The sequence below is a fragment of the Juglans regia genome, chromosome 4 (assembly GCF_001411555.2).
Source record: "Juglans regia cultivar Chandler chromosome 4, Walnut 2.0, whole genome shotgun sequence".
NCBI classification, from domain to species: domain Eukaryota; kingdom Viridiplantae; phylum Streptophyta; class Magnoliopsida; order Fagales; family Juglandaceae; genus Juglans; species Juglans regia.
Genome location: NC_049904.1, coordinates 33,015,817 through 33,040,543, shown reverse-complemented (window position 1 = coordinate 33,040,543; position 24,727 = coordinate 33,015,817). Strand labels below are relative to the sequence as shown.

The window sequence follows — 24,727 nt, the reverse complement described above, 5'->3', positions numbered from 1 at the left end:
ACCGTCGTAGTGCCTCTAGTACTTCTTATATAAAGAGCAATTATGAGGGAGATGCTAAGTTACCAAAACGCCCTGCTACTTCTCAAATAATAACAAATCTGCATGCAATCCTGTAATCCTATCCTCATTGTAATAATTGGTCTAGTACACCATAAAAGGGCAGATGCGAGATAACGATAAATCTCAGCATTTCACCTTCATTGATTAAGTACTCCAACCACACTCGCCGTACACGTGTTTGGATCTTTTTGTTCCTCTAGTGCATGAAATTTTCCTGGTTTTTGGTTCTTGACTAATCAGTGGGAGCAGAAAATTATAAAGAGTCGTAATCTCAGTGAGCCTTAGAAATTAATGAACTTTAACAGTATTCAGTTCTTTGCGTGGTTGATGTTCGGCCTCCTAATCAACTAGTCAAATGCTATGCAAGCCATGGAATTTGTCTGCTTTCGGAAGCCCTGCATCATGTCTGCACGTAACATAAGGCTCTCTTTTGATCTTAGATTACCCTTCCAACAGGGAACCAAAATTTTTTTGGAGTATTCTTAGATTTATCCATTTTGAGCCATAATTATTTCCTCTTCATCGTCATGCAAGATCGTTGCTGTCGTCATCCTTATCACAATTTCCTTATTCGTTTATTCTTCATTCCATATACTCATCATGTGTAATTAATTCCTATTTATAAGCATTTATAATCTATCAATTTTTCACCTGATAACCCTTACGGTGAATTTGGTAATGTTTTAATAGAAATGTTAGTGGGATTCAAATTCAGCATTTCTGTTCTGATACAATATAAAATTACTATTTATCTCGAAAGTTTAAGTTAATGAAAATAGATAAATTTAATTATTTGTATTACATTATTAACAAGATCATATGGTATAATGTCTTGAAATTATAATATCTCGAACAACGTTACATTTAGAAAAGAAATATCAGTGGCTAGAATTGATTTGTTGATGTTGTAATGATCTTGTAAAGTAAAAACTACAGGAGTCAGTATTCTTCTCTTATGAACACCCATGATTCTCCCATTTGTTTTACTCGTGATCTCTACACCATGATCAAATGAAGCAGCTGCTCTTATGTTTATATCCAAAAGCTATATATATATATATATATATAATATTTATATATATATGACGTGTATGTAAAAAAAATTAACTTTGAATTAATACTCCTTTTGACACTCGATGCATGTTCAAATTATATCTTGCTTAAACTAGCATGCAATTGCCGCCGGATCAATGGAATGCATATATTTGCTAGAAGATGATCATCGTGTCGACCTTGCAAGACGCGGTTGCAGCTGCTTGCATGGCCGGCGAAGAAATAAGCATTAAAGAGGAAATTAGTGGTAAACTTTCTGCATTTTGAAGCACTGCGTACTCATGTCGTCTGTGCTCATGGAGCTCCCACATTAATACATAATTTGAAGCACTAATAAATTATATGTCAACATCCGTATATTATTGAAGATTATTAGAATTGATATATATATCTATACGAGAAATTTTATGTATTAATCACTATATTTACTTTCACATTTTATACTTATAGTATTTTCTTCATAAGGCGTATGAATGTTTTTTATAGAGTATTGAAGTGTTTTTAATAAGGTGTGGAATGTGGTATAATAAATAGTAATTGATGCATAAATTTTTTTATTTTTTTATATAAGTTTTGTTATAAATTAATAATTGTTCACATTACATACTTTACACATAATGTGAAAATTTGATTTTATTTTTTTTATGGGATGTGAAATGGTAAAACCGTGATTTAGTATTGTTGGGAGATGGACAAAGAAGAAACCAAAAGGACATTTTTGGTGGTACTGGTACACAATTAAATGATGAAGAGCTCTCGGTATATCTCTGCGACTCCAGTCGTATCGGTGGTCATCTGCGGTCGACAAAGACTTGCCACGTGGCATATTTGCCCCAAGAATTATCCTCCTTGATGGCAAAAATAGTCCTACCAACTTTCTCCTCTATTTTTCAAGACTGCCGTTTGTTAATTCACTACAAAATATATAAGAGTAATTTTATATATAATTGTAAAATATATAAATATTACATAATTATTTTAAAAAATTGAATTTATTATTAAAATATTATTTTTTTATATAAATTTTATATTTTATTTATTTTTTTAAAATAATTACGCGATAATTATATAATTTATAATTATAAATATCTTTTCTTAATATATAATATAATTAAACATGGCTAGATAGTTGTTCAGATCGTTTTTTAAATATATTTTTTTTCAAATGGGAGAAATTATACAAATTTAAATTTAAAAGCAATACAAAAATCTTAATGAAGTGCCACTATCATATAAATTAATAGTAGAACAGTTATAAAAATATCATTATTTTTTATAACTTTTAAAACAGGAATTACAGAATTACTCAAGAGGAATTATTCTAAAATAAATATTTTAAATGGGCATTAGAAAACTGAATAATATTTCCAAAGAAATAACTAGAATGCTTAAATAGAAGAGAAATGTCTACACAGACCACCTCTCCCTCACTAAAGATTCGTTCAATTTTATAAAATTTTTCAAATAATAATTACAATTTTTTTAAATTTTTATATAAAATAAAATATTCAATTCAATTTTTTTAAATATTAAAATAAAAATAATATTAAAAAATATATATTTTAATAATATTTTATTTAATTTATACATTTTATTTCAATTAATTTCATGTCATTTTATCTGAAACAAACAAGGATTAAAAGGAGGAAGAGGTCTGTGCCGCACCTAGGAGGGAAAACCACGTGACAAGGACTTGCCGACGAGAGACAGTTAGACAGGCAGTCCGCAGTCAGGCTTAGGTCCAGCCCAATTGGATCAAGCCAGTTATCGAAGCGACCAGCTTAACCGTCGCTTCGTCGCCACGTGTACGATGCATGCAACAACTGTAGACAACTCACAAATAGTTGGTGATGGCCTCGATTCACCGTGCACATTACGCGACACGTGGGCAATAATCCATGCATTGCCCTGCCCTTCTTCTGCGTGGATATTTTTGTTTACAAGTCTCTGCGAGATCGACGGATGGTAGCCAAGTACTCTTTTTCATGACTTTCGGCCTCGTAAAGTTGACCCAAACCGAAGAGAATTATCACGTTTTTAAATTTCGTTTGGAAGTTAAATTTATTTAAATTATCATTATAATTTATTTAAATTTTAACATAAAATATAATAAATAATTTAATTTTTTTAAATTTTAAAATAATAATAATATTAAAAAATAATATTTTATCATTTCAAGTCAACTCAATTCAATTCAGTTTAATATCTAAACATAACTTTAAAATTCAAATATATATATATATATATATATTTATGAGAAGCAAATCATAAATCCATAAAACGACGCATGTAGATTTTTAGGTTGTAGAATCTCTCAGTCAAGCTAGTTGGGTCTCTGTTTTAATTTTAATTTTTTGAAAGGAATTGGGTCTAAATATTAATAAAAATAATATTTATAGTCTTATAGTATATACATTTTATAAATAAAAATAAAAATATAAAATTTATATAAAAAACTATTTTTTAATAATATGTCTCGTAGAATCTAACAATGCCCAAATACTAATGTCCTTCTCATTAAGCTTGTTTACATATAAAAAAACAATTAGTTAGAAGAATGAGAGAAACGTGTCGATTGAATAGAAAACCACAACACGTACGAAAATAAGGACGAAATCAGAAATTTTGATTTCGGGAGGTAAAATTATAAAATCTTTAATCGAATTTACTTTATACATAACGATTAAGATTTAATTAATTACATAAATATAAATAAAAGTTATTATTAAAAGTATTCTGTACACATGATGTGAATATTATAAATAATTAATTAAAAATAATCACGTAATAAATATAAAATATATATTGTTATAATAATTTTTCTCTAATATTACTTGTAAACAAAGTACTCGTAGAACACGCAAGGATCAACCACCAGCCTGTCTATGATCAGTTTGCAAAAACAACATGCTTTGTACAATGAAGAGGTGAGATTTGACGGGGGAAGCTGCTAATGGTGTAGGGACTGACACCCTTTTTTATTTTTTCAAATTTCTCTTTTTTTCAGCTCTTACCATCGGTCTATTTTGATGAAAAGGGTTGAAAATCAGGGATGAATGCAAAAGTTAGTGTGTGATACTGATGTGGGGTTTTCGGAAAATTTAAAAAGAAGCTAATAGATGTGATGAAAAAGATGGGGTGCGGTAGGTTGGGTGTCATGTGCTGTGGGAGTTGGATGAGTAAAGGTATCCTTTAACCATCCTTATATTTTTATTTTAGAATTAATGGTTTAACTTCGTTTAAAAAAAAAAAATAGAAAAAACATCTAGCTATCTGCCATCTGAGAATGCCCATATTTTTTAAGGGATCAGGCGATTAGCACAAGCACTGTGATCTAGAGCTGCAAATGAATAGAGAAGCCCATGAACAATTGGAACTTGGTTGATATATACTATGTTTGAATTCAGTTAATTTAATAAATGAGATATTTGTAAACACTAATATTGACTCGAAATTTGAATATTACTCGTATAAGTTACTTGGTTTAAGTTCGTGAACAAAGTTTGTATAAGCTCGACTTGACTTGTTTGAGCTCTTATTTTAAAGTTCGAGTACCCTTATTTGAATTTGGATATAAGGTTACAGCCTGACACATAGAAAAAGTCTTCTCTGTCCAAAATTTGGCCATTTTGGCTTTGGCAACAAGCACAAATTGTTGGGTGAATTTCATCCTTTTTTTTATTATTTTAATAATCTTTTCGATGGAATACTTCAGTACACAACATGTCACTTAAAAAAGACATTCCAAAAGATTAGCTTGAGATATTAAAATCGATTGAAATTACAATTCTTGGTAGGAAAAACAACACCCCAAAATATGCTTACTAGGAAAAAAGAAAATATTGAACAAGCACACAAAATATAATTACTAGCTTATTGAACCAACACACAAAATATTGAACGAGAAAAGAAAGTCTTCATGAACATGACTTTCTTGGTACAACTTCATTCAAAAGATGGCTCTAGCTGGAGACTGCAGTTTGGGGCTTGGGCCGCTGCTAACACTTTAGAAATCATGTGCATAGTCGGCCTGGATTTTGGAATGTAATTTAAGCATTCAGTAGCAATCTCTACAACTCTTATGAGCTCGGCCTTAACATGGGGCATTGGAAATGGAAGGCGTTGGTCCAACACATCTTTCAGTTGAATGCCCATCTCAACTGATGGATCAGATGACTTAACTGAGGAGATGAAATCACCTGGATACTTTCCCATTATCACTTCTAATGACAACACACCAAAGCTATATACATCACATTTCTCAGTTACCTCCATTGTATAAGCAAGTTCTGCCAAGAAAAAAAAAGGAACAAAATTCAACACTTATGCACGCCTTTAATGTCATCTCAGAACAAAATGACAATGACATATATTACCTGGTGCTATATATCCATATGTGCCTGCAAGGGAAGTCCAATTGGATGAATTTAGGTCCAAAATCTTAGCAGTACCAAAATCTGAAACATGGGCCTCACACTGAGAATCCAACAAGATATTGTTACTTTTGATATCCCGATGAATTATTGGTGGTGAGCAATCGTGGTGCATGTAAGACAAGGCATAAGCCACACCTTTGACAACATTCAATCTCTTACTCCAGTCAAATTCTTTAGCATATTCTTCAATCTCCAACATTCTTGCCAAACTACCCATTTCTAGATATTCATAAACCAAAAATGAATGTCGAGCATGCGAACAGAAGCCATGAAGTTTGACAATATTTCGATGTCGTATTTCTGTTAATGCCTTTATCTCATTTAAGAATGCCTTTTGGGATCTTTTCTCATTGTCAAGTAGTTGGTGGAGTTTCTTCACAGCTACCATTTCACCTGATGACAACTTTGCTTGATATGTTGTTCCATATCCTCCTTTCCCAATGCAATATATGTCATTAAACGTTTCGGTTGCTCTTATGACCTCTTCATACATTTCTCTTCCATCGAAATTGCTTGACACAAAAAGAGATCCTCTTTCATGCTTGTCGCCTTGTTCTAAATGGGGATATCGATGTTTCTTTCTTCTTTGCAAAATTAGAAGAACTATGAAGAAAACAAACAAAACCAAAAGTGATCCCGAAACAAAGAAAATAATTTCGAACACGGCTTTCATGTGGCCCTTTTCTGATTTATGTTTGCATGGGGGCAGCACTTTATTGTTACCGCACAATCCCTTGTTATCTTGCAAGGCTTCCAAGGGAGCATCTAAAAATGCGTTGTTGTTGGGAATGAGGCCGTGTAACTCATTGAAGGATACATCAACATGCAACAAGCCATGCATTTCTTCAAAGGTAGTTGGAATAATGCCAGAAAGATGATTGTGAGAGAGATTGAGCACCTCCAAGCTTTGCATTTTGCTGCTTTCTGACGGTATCTCTCCAGTCAAAGAGTTATAGCTTAAATCTAGTTTGGAGAGATGAAATAAGCTCATAAGCAAGATAGGAAGTTCTTCACTGAAATTGTTATGGCTTAAATTCAAGTAGTTCAATTTTGAGAAGCCGATCCCAAGATTACGAGGAAGTGACATGCACAATTTGTTCGAGGATATGTCTAGAAATTCGAGATTGGTCAATGACTCGAATTCTACAGGTATAGCACCAGAGAGATGATTTCCATTCAACCACAACTTCTCCAGAGAAGTCAACTTTCCAAGGTCCTTTGGAATTAACCCAACTAAATGATTTAAAGAAAAATCAAGCACATGTAATTGAATCCAGTTTCCAATCTCGGGTGGTATGCTACCACTAATGTTGTTCCCACTCATTTTTAGAGTCCCTAATTTTAGACTCTGTCCCCAATTACTTGAGATTTTGCCATAAAAATTATTGTGGCTTAGGTCTATGATGATCAAGTTTGGATAGGAACCAAAGACTTGAGATATATCTCCAGTGAGTTGGTTTCCATTCATGAAGACTATCTCTAAGCTCGTGCAATTTTTTAGGCTTTGGGGAACTTGACCTCTGAAACCATTGTTGGATATTGAAAAATTCTGAAGTGAACCACCATGACAAATACTTTCGGGCAAGGAGCCGGTAAATTGGTTTTCGCTAAGTTGCAAATTTGCCATGTTCATGGAACCTCCGACTCCTTGTGGGATGGGACCGGAAAGTCGGTTATTACGAAGATGCAAGGCTTGTAAATTGCTCAAATTAGCAAACGAACGGGGAATTGGACCTTGGAGTTGGTTTTCGGCTAGCGCAAGACGGGTTAGAGAATTTAGGCGGCCTATTTCTTCAGGAATGAAGCCAGAAAGTTTATTTTTATAAAGATTTAGAAATGTAAGATTTCTCAAATTTCCTAAAGAAGTAGGAATGAGACCTTCTAAATAGTTTTGAGAAAGATCAAGCTCGACTAGAGAATATAGGCGACCTATCTCTTTAGGAATGGAGCCATAAAGTTTATTTCCCCAAAGATACAGATGGGTAAGATTTCTCAAATTTTCTAAAGAAGTAGGGATGAGACCTTCAAAATTGTTTTGGGGAAGATAAAGGTGGGTTAGAGAATTTAGGTGACCTATTTCTTCAGGAATTGTGCCAGAAAGTTTATTTTTCCAAAGATTAAGAAATGTAAGATTTTTCAAATTTCCTAAAGAAGTAGGAATGAGACCTTCTAAACGATTTTGATATAGACCAAGCTTAGCTAGAGAATTTAGGCGACCTATTTCCGATGGGATTTTTCCAGAGAATAGGTTAGAGGAAAAATCAAGATAGATGAGTTTAGATAGGTAGCCAATTTGATATGGAATGTTCTGAAATAAAGTGTTCACAGAGAGATCAAGATATGCAAGATTTGGAAAAGACAAGAAAGAAAATCCATGAAGTGTACCTTGTAAGCCAGAGCTAGTAAGGCTCATTCTGACAACACTTCCAGTAGGGTTGCATGAAATACCAAACCAAGTGCAGGGATCTGTACTATGGTTTGAATTTGCAGAAGCATTGGGAAGAGAAGTCCATGAATGAAGGCGAGATTGGGTTTCGTTTGAAAGGGTATTTTTCCATTTGAGAAGAGCAGTAGCTTCTGCAACAGATGCAGCATTTGATAATAAAACCACATGATGAATGAACAAGAAAAAAGAGAGTAGGGTGCATACTTTCTTGAAGGTTGATGCTGCCATTCTTTTCATCTTGTGTGTACGTAGTGTCTATTAGTTGACGGTGTTATTTATAACAACCACCTGTAGCCTGTCAATCGCTTTCCGTTGTTCTATTTTTATTTTTCGTTGGAGTTTATGCAACTGAGTCAAGCTTACATAATAAGGTTAATTACAGCTTAGTTTATTTTTTATATATTATTTCTTTTTCTCTAAATTAGTAATTAAGGGGAGTCCTTAGTTTCACCGTTGGACTGTCAAAGAGGTAACGATCGAAGGCCTTCGATGAATCAAGTCATCAACGTCAAAAACTAAAATATATTATATGACTTGTGAAACTGATAATCAATGTTTTGAAACGTAAACCCGAAGGTTACAGCCGGACACATAGAAAAGGTCTTCTCTGTCCAAAAACTATCCCCCAAAAAATCTCTTTCCCTTGTTCTATTTTTTATAGGATTTTATGCAACAGAGTCAAGCTTGAAATTAAAGTATTTTAAATCTCACTCGTTATTCGTTATAAAATTAAGCAATGGTCTTTATTAGCGAATATATTACTCACTCTGCCGGCCTATGTGCTGGTTCTAGACTTCTACTTCTATATATAATAGTGACTCAAATTTGAAAAGTCTTTAGATTCTCATGATTACGTCTTGCCATCGTTAATGACTTTATTTGTTGACCATCGACGTTCTTTGCTACCGTTTATGGCTTTATTTGTTGACCATCGACGTCTATCACTTAATTGTCATCAAAGTCTTCTTCTTGAATCTTTTGAGTCTGTGAAACACCGCTTCTTCTAAAAAAATAAATTTAAAAAAAAATGATAATTAATTCACATGATATTAGAGTAGAAGTGATATTGAGTTCAAATCTAATTTTATATTTTATATATTTAATTAAATATTTTATATGTTAAATACTCCAGGAGAATCGAATATGACACATACATAAAAGTGAGTGTCAAGAAAAAGTCTTCTCTATCCAAAAACATGGCCACTTTGGCTTTGGCAGCAACCACAAGCTGTTGGGCCTATCTTTTCGATGGAACACTTGGAAGTACACAACATTCTACTTTAAACGACACTCAAAACAATTGTGTTGAGATATATATATTTTTTTTAAAAGATTGGGTTGAAATATTAAAATCTAAGATATGCATGCTTTGATGCGAAATGTTTTGAATTAAAGCGTTCACAGAGAGATCAAGATATGTAAGATTTGGAAAATACAAAAAGGAAATCCATGAAGTGAACCTTGTAAGCCGAAGTTAGTAAGGTTCATTCTGACAACACTTCCAGCAGGGTTGCGGGAAATAGCCAACCAAGTGCAGGGATCTGTACTGTAGTTTGAATTCGCAGAAACATTGGGAAGATAAGTCCATGAATGAAGGCGAGATTGGGTTTGGTTTGTAAGGGTATTTTTCCATTTGAGAAGAGCAGTAGCTTCTGCGACAGAGCAGTATACTTTCTTGAAGGTTGATGCTACCATTCTTTTTATCTTGTGTGTACGTGTAAGCGTCTATTAGTTAATGATGTTATTTATAACACCACCTGCATCTTGTCAATCGCTTTCCGTTATTTTATTTTTAGTTTTCGTCGGACTTTATGCAATCGAGTCAAGCTTACAGTTCTGCATTGCAGGCCTCATTATAAAAAATCTTGATACTCCATAGCATGCCGACATATGTCAACTACCAGGAGGGATTACTCATTCTTTGTTTAGTGAAAAGGAAGGAATATTATTTATATTGCTCAATACATAATTCGGCAGCAACACAGAAAATCTTATCTGTTGAATAAGATAAGAAAAGCCTCATCATCAACGCAGTTAGTTTATATCTAATAAATATGATAAAATGAATGACAACAAATGTAATAAAAGAAGACCTTTGCTGCTACCTATCCCAGATTTTCTGAGATTGCAGAATGGCTTTGTATACCTTTGGGCAGAGCTGCTAGGTTTCGAAATTTGGGAGAAAATTATGAAGAGTCGTAATCTCGGTGAGCTTTTGAAATTAATGATCTTTAACAGTATTAAGTTCTTTGCGTGATTGACGTTTGGCCTCTTAAGAGTACTCTCATTGGATTAGTTAAAAGTTAAATTTAATGATTATTTAACTATTAAAAAGTAAAATATGTTCATATTAGATTAGTCAAATTCTAAATATTTAGAATTTAACTACAGTGACTTTTAAAAGTTTTTCCAAATTTGAAGGTTACTGTACATACATCAAATACATATTTTATTAATTATTTCTCTCTCATTTTCTTTCTATCACATATTTTATCATAATTAATATATTAATTTGACTTAGTGATATATTAATTTAATAAGAACATGATTATTAATTAACATATAATAAGTAGAATAATAAAATATGATAAAATTAAATAAATTAATAATTAAAAAAATTAAATATTTTTGAAATTATTAATTATTCATTTCTATATAATGAATAAATGTATAATCTAATGTTGAGATTTTATGTGAATAATTAAAATCAAATTCATCTCATATTATTTTATTATTATGTAATGAAAAAATAATTATTCCAATATGAAGATTTATGTGAATGAAATAGTTAAAAGTTAAATTTTTCTTACATTCATCAAAACTATCTTTTAATTTTAACTAATCCAATAAGAGTGCTCTAATCAACTAGTCCAATGTTATGCAAGCCATGGAATTTGTTTGCTTTCCGAGGCCCTGCATCATGTCTGTACGTAACATAAGGCTCTGTTTTTATCTTAGATTTCCCTTCCAACAGAGAACCAAAATGTTTTGGAGTATCTGCGAACTCGTGCGTGTATTTCCTCTTTAACTTGCAACTTTTGATCCGTTATTCAGTAGATTTATCCATTTTGAGCCATAATTATTTTTTTAAGGCGATTACACGATGGTTATATAATTTACAATTATAAATATCTTTTCTCAATATATAATATAATTAAACATGGCTAGATAGTTGTTCAGATCGTTTTTTATTTTTTATTTTTTCAAATTGGAGAAATTATACAAATTTAAATTTAAAAGCAATACAAAAATCTTAATGAAGTGCCACTATCATATAAATTAATAGTAGAACAGTTATAAAAATATCATTATTTTTTATAACTTTTAAAACAGGAATTACAGAATTACTCAAGCAGGAATTATTCTAAAATAAATATTTTAAATGGGCATTAGAAAACTGAATAATATTTCCAAAGAAATAACTAGAATGCTTGAATAGAAGAGAAATGTCTACACAGACCACCTCTCCCTCACTAAACACTTACTAAAGATTAGTTCAATTTTATAAAATTTTTTATCTAATAATTATAATTTTTTTAAATTTTTATATAAAATAAAATATACAATTCATTTTTTTTAAAATATTAAAATAATAAAAAATATATATATATTTTTAATAATATTTTATTTAATTTATACATTTTATTTCAATTAATTTCATATCATTTTATCTGAAGCAAACAAGGGCTAAAAGGAGGGAGAGGGCTGTGCCGCACCTAAGGAAGAAAAATTATATTTCTAAACCTTATACACCACACATCATCCTTTTTATAATTTTTTTAATTTTATTCTCTTATCAAATATGTGGTGTATGAATAATGAGTAGAATAATTCAATTATTTTAAGAATAATAAAACTAAAAAAAAAATTTAAAAAAAATAAAAAAAATAAAAAAAATTATGATATGTGGTGTATAGATTTAATAGCAATACTCGTAAAAACCACGTGACAAGGATTTGCCGACGAGAGAGTTAGACAGGCAGTCAGGCTTAGGTCCAGCCCCATTGGGTCAAGCCAGTTATCGAACGGTCGCTTCGTCCCCACGTGTACGATGCATGCAACAACTGTAGACAACTCACAAATAGTTGGTGATGGCCTCGATTCACCATGCACATTACGCGACACGTGGGCAATAATCCATGCATTGCCCTGCCCTTCTTCCGCGTGGATATTTTTGTTTACAAGTCTCTGTGAGATCGACGGATGGTAGCCAAGTACTCTTTTTCATGACTTTCGGCCTCGTAAAGTTGACCCAAACCGAAGAGAATTATCACGCTTTTAGATTTCGTTCGAAAGTTAATTTCATCTTAAATTATTTTTATAATTTTTTTAAATTTAAATATAAAATATAATTAATAATTTAATTTTTTAAATTTTAAAATAATAATAATATTAAAAAATAATATTCTAACAATATTTTATCATCTCAATTCAACATTTAAATATAGTCTTAAAAGTTTAAATATATATATATATATTTATGAGAAGCAAATCATAAATCCGTAAAACGACGCATGCAGATTTTTAGATCGTAGAATCTCTCAGTCAAGCTAATTGGGTCTCTTTTTTAATTTTGATTTTTTGAAAGGAATTGGGTCTAAATATTAAGAAAAATAATATTTATAATCTTATAGTATATACGTTTTATAAATAAAGGGTCTTGGGACTGACACCCTTCTTTATTTTTTCAAATTTCTTTTTTTCTCAGCTCTTACCATCGGTCTATTTTGATGAAAAGGGTTGAAAATCAGGGATGAATGCAAAAGCTAGTGTGTGATACTGATGTGGGGTTTTCGGAAAATTTAAAAAGAAGCTAATAGATGTGATGAAAAAGATGGGGTGCGGTAGGTTGGGTGTCATGTGCTGTGGGAGTTGGATGAGTAAAGGTATCCTTTAACCATCCTTATATTTTTATTTTAGAATTAATGGTTTAACCTCGTTTAAAAAAAAAAATGAAAAAAAACATCTAGCTATCTGCCATCTGAGGATGCCCATATTTTTTAAGGGATCAGGCGATTAGCACAAGCACTGTGATCTAGAGCTACAAATGAATAGAGAAGCCCATGAACAATTGGAACTTGGTTGATATATACTCGGTTTGAATTCAGTTAATTTAATAAATGAGATATTTGTAAACACTAATATTGACTCGAAATTTGAATATTACTCGTATAAGTTTGGTTTGACTCGGTTTAGATTCGTGAGCAAAGTTTGTATAAGCTCGACTTGACTTGTTTGAGCTCTTATTTTAAAGTTCGAGTACCCTTATTTGAATTTGGATACAAGGTTACAGCCCGACACATAGAAAAAGTCTTCTCTGTCCAAAATTGGCCATTTTGGCTTTGGCAACAAGCACAAATTGTTGGGCGAATTTCATCCTTTTTATTATTATTTTAATAATCTTTTCGATGGAATACTTCAGTACACAACATGTCACTTAAAAACGACACTCCAAAAGATTAGCTTGAGATATTAAAATCGATTGAAATTACAATTCTTGGTAGGAAAAACAACACCCCAAAATATGCTTACTAAGAAAAAAGAAAATATTGAACAAGCACACAAAATATAATTACTAGCTTATTGAACTAACACACAAAATATTGAACGAGAAAAGAAAGTCTTCATGAACATGACTTTCTTGGTACAACTTCATTCAAAAGATGGCTCTAGCTGGAGACTGCAGTTTGGGGCTTGGGCCGCTGCTAACACTTTAGAAATCATGTGCATAGTCGGCCTGGATTTTGGAATGTAATTTAAGCATTCAGTAGCAATCTCTGCAACTCTTATGAGCTCGGCCTTAACATGGGGCGTTGGAAATGGAAGGCGTTGGTCCAACACATCTTTCAGTTGAATGCCCATCTCAACTGATGGATCAGATGACTTAACTGAGGAAATGAAATCACCCGGATACTTTCCCATTATCACTTCTAATGACAACACACCAAAGCTATATACATCACATTTCTCAGTTACCTTCATTGTATAAGCAAGTTCTGCCAAGAAAAAAAAAGAAACAAAATTCAACACTTATGCACGCCTTTAATGTCATCTCATAACAAAATGACAATGACATATATTACCTGGTGCTATATATCCATATGTGCCTGCAAGGGAAGTCCAATTGGATGAATTTAGGTCCAAAATCTTAGCAGTACCAAAATCTGAAACATGGGCCTCACACTGAGAATCCAACAAGATATTGTTACTTTTGATATCCCGATGAATTATTGGTGGTGAGCAATCATGGTGCATGTAAGACAAGGCATAAGCCACACCTTTGACAACATTCAATCTCTTACTCCAGTCAAATTCTTTAGCATATTCTTCAATCTCCAACATTCTTGCCAAACTACCCATTTCTAGATATTCATAAACCAAAAATGAATGTCGAGCATGCAAACAGAAGCCATGAAGTTTGACAATATTTCGATGTCGTATTTCTGTTAATGCCTTTATCTCATTTAAGAATGCCTTTTGGGATCTTTTCTCATTGTCAAGTAGTTGGTGGAGTTTCTTCACAGCTACCATTTCACCTGATGACAACTTTGCTTGATATGTTGTTCCATATCCTCCCTTCCCTATGCAATATATGTCATTAAACGCTTCGGTTGCTCTTATGACCTCTTCATACATTTCTCTTCCATCGAAGTTGCTTGACACAAAAAGAGATCCTCTTTCATGCTTGTCGCTTTGTTCTAAATGGGGATATCGATATTTCTTTCTTCTTTGCAAAATTAGAAGAACTAGGAAGAAAACAAACAAAACCAAAAGTGATCCCGAAACAAGGAAAATAATTTCGAACACGGCTTTCATGTGGCCCTTTTTTGATTTATGTTTGCATGGGGGCAACACTTTAATGTTACCGCACAATCCCTTGTTATCTTGCAAGGCTTCCAAGGGAGCATCTAAAAATGCGTTGTTGTTGGGAATGAGGCCGTGTAACTCATTGAAGGATACATCAACATGCAACAAGCCATGCATTTCTTCAAAGGTAGTCGGAATAATGCCAGAAAGATGATTGTGAGAGAGATTGAGCACCTCCAAGCTTTGCATTTTGCTGCTTTCTGACGGTATCTCTCCAGTCAAAGAGTTATAGCTTAAATCTAGTTTGGAGAGATGAAATAAGCTCATAAGCAAGATAGGAAGTTCTTCACTGAAATTGTTATGGCTTAAATTCAAGTAGTTCAATTTTGAGAAGCCGATCCCAAGATTACGAGGAAGTGACATGAACAATTTGTTCGAGGATATGTCTAGAAATTCGAGATTGGTCAATGACTCGAATTCTACAGGTATAGCACCAGAGAGATGATTTCCATTCAACCATAACTTCTCTAGAGAAGTCAACTTTCCTAGTTCCTTCGGAATTGCCCCAACTATATGATTTAAAGAAAAATCAAGCACATGTAGTTGAATGCAGCTTCCAATCTCGGGTGGTATGCTACCACTAATGTTGTTCCCACTCATTTTTAGAGTCCCTAATTTTAGACTCTGTCCCCAATTTCTTGAGATCTTGCCATAAAATTATTGTGGCTTAGGTCTATGATGATCAAGTTTGGATAGGAACCAAAGACTTGAGATATATCTCCAGTGAGTTGGTTTCCATTCAAGAAGACTCTCTCTAAGCTCGTGCAATTTTTTAGGCTTTGGGGAACTTGACCTCTGAAACCATTGTTGGATATTGAAAAATTCTGAAGTGAACCATCATGACAAATACTTTCGGGCAAGGAGCTGGTAAATTGGTTTCCAGTAAGTTGCAAACTTGTCATGTTCATGGAACCTCCAATTCCTTGTGGGATGGGACCTTGAAGATGGTTTTGGGAAAGCGTAAGAGTGGTTAGAGAATTCAAGTGGCCTATTTCTTCAGGAATGGAGCCAGAAAGGTTATTTTGATAGAGATTCAGAATGGTAAGATTTCTCAAATTTCCTAAAGAAGTAGGAATGAGACCTTCTAAACAGTTTTGAGAAAGATCAAGCTCGACTAGAGAATATAGGCGACCTATTTCTTTAGGAATGGAACCAGAAAGTTTATTTCCCCAAAGATATAGATGCGTAAGATTTCTCAAATTTTCTAAAGAAGTAGGGATGAGACCTTCAAAATTGTTTTGGGGAAGATAAAGCTGGGTTAGAGAATTTAGGCAACCTATTTCTTCAGGAATTGTGCCAGAAAGTTTATTTTTCCAAAGACTAAGAAATGTAAGATTTCTCAAATTTCCTAAAGAAGTAGGAATGAGACCTTCTAAACGGTTTTGATAAAGACCAAGCACAGCTAGAGAATTTAGGCGACCTATTTCCGATGGGATTTTTCCTGAGAATAGGTTAAAGGACAAATCAAGATAGATGAGTTTAGAGAGGTAGCCAATTTGATATGGAATGTTCCGACATAAAGTGTTCACAGAGAGATCAAGATATGCAAGATTTGGAAAAGACGAGAAAGAAAATCCATGAAGTGTACCTTGTAAGCCAGAGCTAGTAAGGTTCATTCTAACAACACTTCCAGCAGGGTTGCATGAAATACCAAACCAAGTGCAGGGATTTGTACTGTGGTTTGAATTTGCAGAAGCATTGGGAAGAGAAGTCCATGAATGAATGTGAGATTGGGTTTCGTTTAAAAGGGTATTTTTCCATTTGTGAAGAGCAGTAGCTTCTACAATAGATGCCGCATTTGATAATAAAACCACACGATGAACGAACAAGAAAAAAGAGAGTAGGGTGCATACTTTCTTGAAGGTTGATGCTGCCATTCTTTTCATCTTGTGTGTACGTAGCGTTTATTAGTTGATGGCGTTATTTATAACAACCACCCCCTGCAGCCTGTCAATCGCTTTCCGTTGTTCTATTTTTATTTTTCGTCAGAGTTTATGCAACCGAGTCAAGCTTACATAATAAGGTTAATTACAGCTTAGTTTCTTTTTCATATATTATTTCTTTTCTCTAAATTAGTAATTAATGGGAGACCTTAGTTTCATTGTTGGACTGTCAAAGAGGTAATGATCGAAGGCGTTCGATGAATCAAGAACTAAAATATATTATATGACTTGTGAAACTGATAATCATGAATGTTTTGAAACGTAAACCCAAAGGTTACAGCTGGACACATAGAAAAGGTATTCTCTGTCCAAAAACTAGCCCCCAACAAATCTCTTTCCCTTGTTCTATTTTTTATAGGATTTTATGCAACAGAGTCAAGCTTGAAATTAAAGTATTTTAAATCTCACTCGTTATTCGTTATTAAATTAAGCAATGGTCTTTATTAGCATATATATTACTCACTCTGCCGGCCTAGCTATGTGCCGGTTCTATACTTCTACTTCTGTATATAATAGTGACTCAAATTTGAAAAGTCTTTAGATTCTCATGATCACATCTTGCTATCGTTAATGACTTTATTTGTTGACCATCGACGTTCTTTGCTACCGTTTATGGCTTTATTTGTCGACCATCGACGTCTATCACTTAATTGTCATCAATATCGAAGTCTTCTCCTTGAATCTTTTGAGTCTGTGAAACACCGCTTCTTCTAAAAAATATAAATTTAAAAAAAAAATTGATAATTAATTCACATGATATTAGAGTGATCTTGAGTTCAAATCTAATTCTATATTTTACATATTTAATTAAATATTTTATACGTTGAATACTCCAGGCGAATCGAGTATGACACATACATGAAAACGAGTGTCAAGAAAAAGTCTTCTCTGTCCAAAAACATGGCCACTTCGGCTTTGGCAGCAACCACAAGCTGTTGGGCCTATCTTTTCGATGGAACACTTGGAAGTACACAACATTCTACTTTAAAACGACACTCAAAACAATTGTGTTGAGATATTTTTTTTTTTAAAAAGATTGGGTTGAAATATTAAAATCTAAGATATGCATCTTTGATGCGGAATGTTCTGAAATAAAGCGTTCATAGAGATCAAGATATGCAAGATTCGGAAAATATAAAAAGGAAATCCATGAAGTGAACCTTGTAAGCCGGAGTTAGTAAGGTTCATTTTGGCAACACTTCCAGCAGGGTTGCGAGAAATAGCCAACCAAGTGCAGGGATCTGTACTGTAGTTTGAATTCGCAGAAACATTGGGAAGAGAAGTCCATGAATGAAGGTGAGATTGGGTTTGGTTTGTAAGGGTATTTTTCCATTTGAGAAGAGCAGTAGCTTCTGCAACAGAGTAGTATACTTTCTTGAAGGTTGATGCTACCATTCTTTTCATCTCGTGTGTACGTATAAGCGTCTATTAGTTAATGATGTTATTTATAACACCACCTGCACCCTGTCAATCGCTTTTCGTTGTTCTATTTTTAGTTTTCGTCAAACTTTATGCAACCGAGTCAAGCTTACACTTCTGCATTGCAGGCCTCATTATAATAAATCTTGATGCTCCATAGCATGCCGACGTATGTCAACTAACAGGAAGGATTACTTATTCTTTGTTTAGTGAAAAGGAAGGAATATTATTTATATTGCTCAATACATAATTCGGCAGCAACACAGAAAATCTTATCTGTTGAATAAGATAAGAAAAGCCTCATCATCAACGCAGTTAGTTTATAACTTATAAATATGATAAAATGGATGACAACAAATGTAATAAAAGAATACCTTTGCCGCTACCTATCCTAGATTTCATGAGATTGCAAAATGGCTTTGTATACCTTTGGGCAGAGCTGCTAGGTTTCAAAATTTGGGAGAAAATTATGAAGAGTCGTAATCTCAGTGAGCTTTTGAAATTAATGATCTTTAACAATATTCAGTTCTTTGCGTGATTGATGTTCGGCCTCCTAATCAACTAGTCCAATGCTATGCAAGCCATGGAATTTGTTTGCTCTCCGAGGCCCTGCATCATGTCTGTACGTAACATAAGGCTTTGTTTTGATCTTAGATTACCCTTCCAACAGGGAACCAAAATGTTTTGGAGTATCTTGCGAACTCATGTGCGTGTATTTCCTTTTTGACTTGCAACTTTTGATCCGTTATTCAGTAGATTTATCCATTTTGAGCCATAATTATTTCCTCTTCGTCGTCATGCAAGATCGTTGCTGTCGTCATCCTTATCACAATTTCCTTATTCGTTTATTCTTCATTCCATATACTCATCATGTGTAATTAAGCTAGCAGCTAATTCCTATTTATGAGCATATATAAGCTATCAATTTTTCACCTGATAATCCTTAAGGTGATTTTGGTAATGTTTTAATTGAAATATTAGTGGCTTGATCAGAATTCGAATTAAGAATAGACAGTATGAAATTACCATTTATCTTAAAAGTTTAAGCTAATGAAAATAGATTAATTTAATTATTTGTATTACATTATTAACAATAGTGTCATATGGTATATTGTCTTGAAATTATAATATCTTGGTGGCTAGAATTGATTTGTTGATGTTGCAATGATCATGTAAGGTAAAAACTACAGGAGTTAGTATCCTTCGTTTAATTACCTTCTTCTCCAATGAACACCCGTTATTCTTCCCTTAATTTGTTTTACTCATGATCTGATCTACACCATGATCAAATGAAGCTGCTGATCTTATGTTTATATCCATAAGCTATATATATATATATATATATATATATAGAAAATTCTATACACCATACTATCATCCTTATACATATATATGACGTGCATATAAAAAAAAAAAACTCAGAATTAATACTCCTTTTGGTAATCGATGCACGATCAAATTATATCTTGCTTAAACTAGGATGCAATTGCCGCCGGATCAATGGAATGCGTACATTTGCTAGATGATCGTGTCCTTGCAAGTCGATCGCAGGCTGATTCGCAGCTACATGCATGGCCGGCGAAGAAATAAGCATTAAAGAGGAAATTACTGGTAAACTTTCTGCATTTTGAAGCACCATGTACTCATGTCGTCTGTGGTCATGGTGCTCCCACTTTAATAGATAATTAATTTGAAGCACTAATAATTATATGTCAACATCCAGACCGGATCAGACCAGACAGACCTCCAGACCAGCCGGTTTCGGTCCCATAAATTATGCACCGAAAAAATTCGGTTTCATATATAACTCAACAATTCGTTATACTTAATTAATCAGCAGACCGGATTAACTTTTATAACCAAGATATATAAACGAACAAGCTAAAATGGTATGAACCGGAAGTGCATGTCAAGAAACTAGGCCAGGCTTAATGCATAATTAAAATCACATCAGAGGCTTGAAGAAAAGAAATGGATTGAACAAAGCCACAGAGACATGGGCTAGTTTGGACAGCATCGTCCTAAACTTTTTCAGAATCTCTCAATATAATTAGGTAGTCATGTACTTACGAGAAGATCATAGTCGCCGCCTATGTGATTATGGGAATACTACACAATATATATAATATCGAAGATGATGACATGAAAATACCGTTATTATATAATAACTTGGCATGATAGTACAAGAAGATGAGACGATCGAGATCATCATGAGATGACTGTCTGCACTTACCTTCAGTGACTGAAATGGAAGGGCACTACGGAAGGAAGGGCCAAGACTAGGAGAGGACCTCAAAAAGAAATTTAGCAAAGAGCTGTTTTTGAAGGTATGGGCTCCAACTACAACAGTACTACCGTCGTAGTGCCTCTAGTACTTCTTATATAAAGAGCAATTATGAGGGAGATGCTAAGTTACCAAAACACCCTGCTACTTCTCAAATAATAACAAATCTGCATGCAATCCTATAATCCTATCCTCATTGTAATAATTGATCTAAGTACACCATAAAAGAGGGCAGATGCGAGATAAGGATAAATCTTAGCATTTCACCTTCATTGATTGAGTACTCCAACCACACTAGCCGTACACGTGTTTGGATCTTTTTGTTCCTCTTCTGCATGAAATTTTCCTGGGTTTTTGGTTCTTGACTAATCAGTGGGAGCAGAAAATTATAAAGAGTCGTAATCTCAGCGAGCTTTTGAAATAAATGATCTTTAACAGTATTCAGTTCTTTGCGTGGTTGATATTCGGCCTCCTAATCAACTAGTTCAATGCTATGCAAGCCATGGAATTTGTTTGCTTTCGGAGGCCCTGCATCATGTCTGTACGTAACATAAGGCTCTGTTTTGATCTTAGATTACCCTCCCAACAGGGAACCAAAATTTTTTGGAGTATTCTGCGAACTCATGTGCGTGTATTTCCTTTTTGACTTGCAACTTTTGATCCGTTATTGAGTAGATTTATCCATTTTGAGCCATAATTATTTCGCCTCCATCGTCATGCAAGATCGTTGCTTTCGTCATCCTTATCACAATTTCCTTCGTTTATTCTTCATTCCACATACTCATCATGTGTAATTAAGCTAGCAGCTTCCTATTTATAAGCATAGATAACCTATCAATTTTTCACCTGATAATCCTTAAAGGTGATGATAGACCATGACGGTCGGAGAGGGACCATAAACTGGTAGAGAATTAAACAACAAATGGAAGCGAAAATTATAACGATATGGTGACACTCCCGTGAGGGTATTTGTCCCACAAGTTGGTGATGAGCAAAGGGAATTGAGTGCATTTGTTTGTGCACCAATGACCCCTATTTATAGGCCATCATGCACCGGTTGGTAAAGAGCACATCCATTGGTTAACCAATGGTAACCCAAAGGTCACAACCTTAAGGAGTGACACATCCTATTGTGAAAGGGCACAACCATTGGTAAACCAATGGTAACCCAAAAGTCACATCCTTAAGAAGTGACACAACCTTTTGACTAAATCAAAAGGTTGTGTCTCTTGACACTTCCTTTAATATCACCCATCATGGAAACCATCACCATGTTAGAGAATATAATTCCAAGGGGTACACCGTCTGGTGATCACACCCCTTAGAATAACATCTCCCACTTGATTACACAAAACGGTGATGATCCAGTTGAGTATTTTACCTTGGTACCAATATAAGCTTTCCACTACTCAACTCTCATCTGCTACTCTTGCAGATCGGCATCAGAGCATGACAAGCCTCTACGTGCACACGTTTTTTGTCATTACCTTATCTGACCGCACCCTTTACCATATGTGCTCCCACTGATCACATATTAGGGTGACTTCATTTCACTAAAAAATTTGTAGTGAACGGCATCAATTCTTTGTGACTGGATCAACAATCCATACCCCTGTCACAATTGACGACTTCAGCCGAATACATAACATATGTATCGACCTGCGCTGAATTTTCGTTAAGTACTTCCTCTTGAGGCTATTCCTGAGGTTTTTCCCTAATCACCTTATCAACGACTTTGCAAATGATTAACCATTTACTTGGGTAATCAAATCACATTTCACTAAAACTTTATTGAATGGCACTGAATTTTCGTTAAATACTTACTCACCCGAGTTTTTCCTTAATCACCTTATCAGCGACTTTACCATGATCAACATTTTACTTGGTTGATCAACCTGCACTGAAATTTTATCAAGTACTCACCCTAAGGCCATTCCTGAGGTTTTTCTTGATCACCTTATCAGTGACTTTACAAATGGCCAAAATTTTCATTTGGGTATCTCCATAACTCCAATTTTCTAGGTGTCCCCAGAATTTGCTGAGTTATACATGCTGACCATGAGATTGGTTCACCTAGGTTTCTCTCAATCCCATTCTAGTAAGATGTTCTCTGAATTTCTCCAGAGATAAACCTTTGGTCATTGGATCTGCTACCATCTCGGTCGAGGAAACGAAATTAACCTTGACCTCACCTCTTTCCACTATATCTAAAATATAGTGATAATGCACATCAATGTGTTTTCCTTTGGAACTCTGTGTTTCACTTTTTATCAAAGAAATGACAGACTGATTATCACAAAACACATTGATTGGTTCTGTGGATGTACCCAAATTTAAGCTTTCAACAAAGCGTTTTATCCACACCGCATTACTCACTGCAGTACTACAAGCAATATACTCTGCTTCTATAGTAGACTTAGCAACACAGCCTTGTTTCTTACTTAACCAAGAAACTGCTGTTCCACCAAATAGAAATATATATCCAGTTATAGATTTTCTATCATCTACATCACTTCCAAAATCAGCATCACTATAGCCGATTAATTCTATATCATTGTTTCCAAAGCACAATTTCAAATTTTTGGTAGCTTGTAAATATCTTAATATACGTTTCACTGCTTGCCAATGTTCTTTACCTGGATTGGATTGAAATCTACTTACCAATCTTACTGCATGACAAATATCTGGTCTGGTACTTGTCATTGCATACATGAGGCTTCCCACAGCTTGAGCATAGGGAACTTTAAGCATTTCACTTATTTCATCCTCATTTTTTGGGCACATACTTTTATTTAAAGTATGAGCTTCGTAAACAAGCGTACTTAAAAATTTAAATTTTCCATATCAAATCTTTTAAGGACTTTTTCTAGATATTTCTCTTGATCTAAATACAATAGATTTGAATTTTTATCTCTAGAAATTCTTATACCAAGAACATAGGCAGTTTCACCCATGTCTTTCATTTCAAATTTAGATTTCAAGAATTCTTTTGTTTTATGCATCATATTTAGACAATTACTTGCCAGTAATATATCATCAACATATAATGATATTAACGTTAATTTATCATCATTTTTTCATATGTATACATAATGATCTAGTGGACTCATTTCATATCCCATTTCAAAAATGGCTTGGTGAAATTTCAAGTACTACTGTCTTGAAGATTGCTTAAGTCCATACAATGACTTCCTCAACCTGTAGACTTTCTCTTCATATCCTTTAATTTGGAATCCTTCTGGTTGAATCATAAAGATATCCTCTTTTAATTCACCATTGAGAAAAGCTGTTTTTACATCTAACTAATGTAATTCCAAATTCATTCTGGCAACAATGGACATGATGATCCTTACGGATGTGAATCTCGCCACAGGCGAATATGTATCCACCAAGTCTACACCTGGTTGTTGGTTATATCCCTTGGCCACTAACCTTGCTTTGTACATTTCCAAACTACCATCAACTTTAAATTTTCTTCTGAGTACCCATTTACAGCCAATAGCTTTTCTATCTTTTGGAAGATCTGTTAACTCCCAAACGTTATTTTTGTTTATTGATTCTATTTCATCTTTCATGGTCTTAAGCTATTTATCTGAATCAATACTATTGACTGCCTCAGAAAAATTTTCAGGATCATTATCTAAATTTTCCAAACTGGTATTTAGTGCATAATGATCTTGAAATAATATTGATGGTCTTCTGGATCTTTTACTCCCACTATCTCCAACATCAATACCTGAAGATTGATTTCCATCTGACTTTCTTTTATTATTCTGGATTTGAATAATATTAGAATTTTCATTGTCAGATTCTGTGGAGATCTGTTGATTCTCTAAATCATTTAACAAATCTATTTGATCAACAGGAGTAATAAGGTCCGTATTTTCCAAGAAAACGACATCCCTACTTTCTATCAATCCTTTTTCAGAATAATAAAATCTATAGCCACTTCCATTTTCTACATACCCAATAAACCTGCATTCCCAGGTTTTACTTTTTAATTTATCCCTTAGTGGCCCTGGGATAAGCATTTGTGCCTTACAACCCCACACTTTGAGCCTACTTAAGTCCGGTTTGTGTCCCGTCCATAACTCGTAAGGTGTAAGAAGTTTCGCTTTAGTTTCAATTCTATTCAATATATATATAGCAGTCGATAATGCTTCACCCCAAAAATATATTGGTAGTTCAGCATATGCCATCATCGATTGCACCATATCCA

The 24,727-nt window shown here is 33.8% G+C and overlaps 1 protein-coding gene across 1 annotated transcript; it reads right to left on the bottom strand.

The window, feature by feature from the left end:
• Nucleotides 1–5,058: 5,058 nt before the first annotated feature.
• Nucleotides 5,059–14,552, bottom strand: LOC109013590 (MDIS1-interacting receptor like kinase 2-like). The gene is made up of 5 exons (XM_035689303.1): nucleotides 14,079–14,552; nucleotides 13,677–13,991; nucleotides 6,278–6,782; nucleotides 5,490–6,133; nucleotides 5,059–5,402 (listed from the first exon to the last, which is right to left on the bottom strand). The coding sequence occupies exons 1-5, from the start codon at nucleotides 14,524–14,526 to the stop codon at nucleotides 5,059–5,061; spliced, it is 2,256 nt and encodes a 751-aa protein (XP_035545196.1). The 5' UTR covers nucleotides 14,527–14,552.
• Between the last annotated feature and the right edge of the window lie 10,175 nt (nucleotides 14,553–24,727).

What these genes read in the sequence shown, in the direction of transcription:
- LOC109013590 (XM_035689303.1), bottom strand. Translation starts at nt 14,526, where the DNA reads ATGGTAGCTGTGAAGAAACTCCACCAACTACTTGACAATGAGAAAAGA. An exon ending in ATATGGATATATAGCACCAG is followed by an intron (nt 13,992 to 14,078) that starts GTAATATATGTC and finishes TTTTCTTGGCAG; the next exon opens with AACTTGCTTATACAATGAAG. An exon ending in TTGCAAGATAACAAGGGATT is followed by an intron (nt 6,134 to 6,277) that starts GTGCGGTAACAA and finishes AATTTTGCAAAG; the next exon opens with AAGAAAGAAACATCGATATC.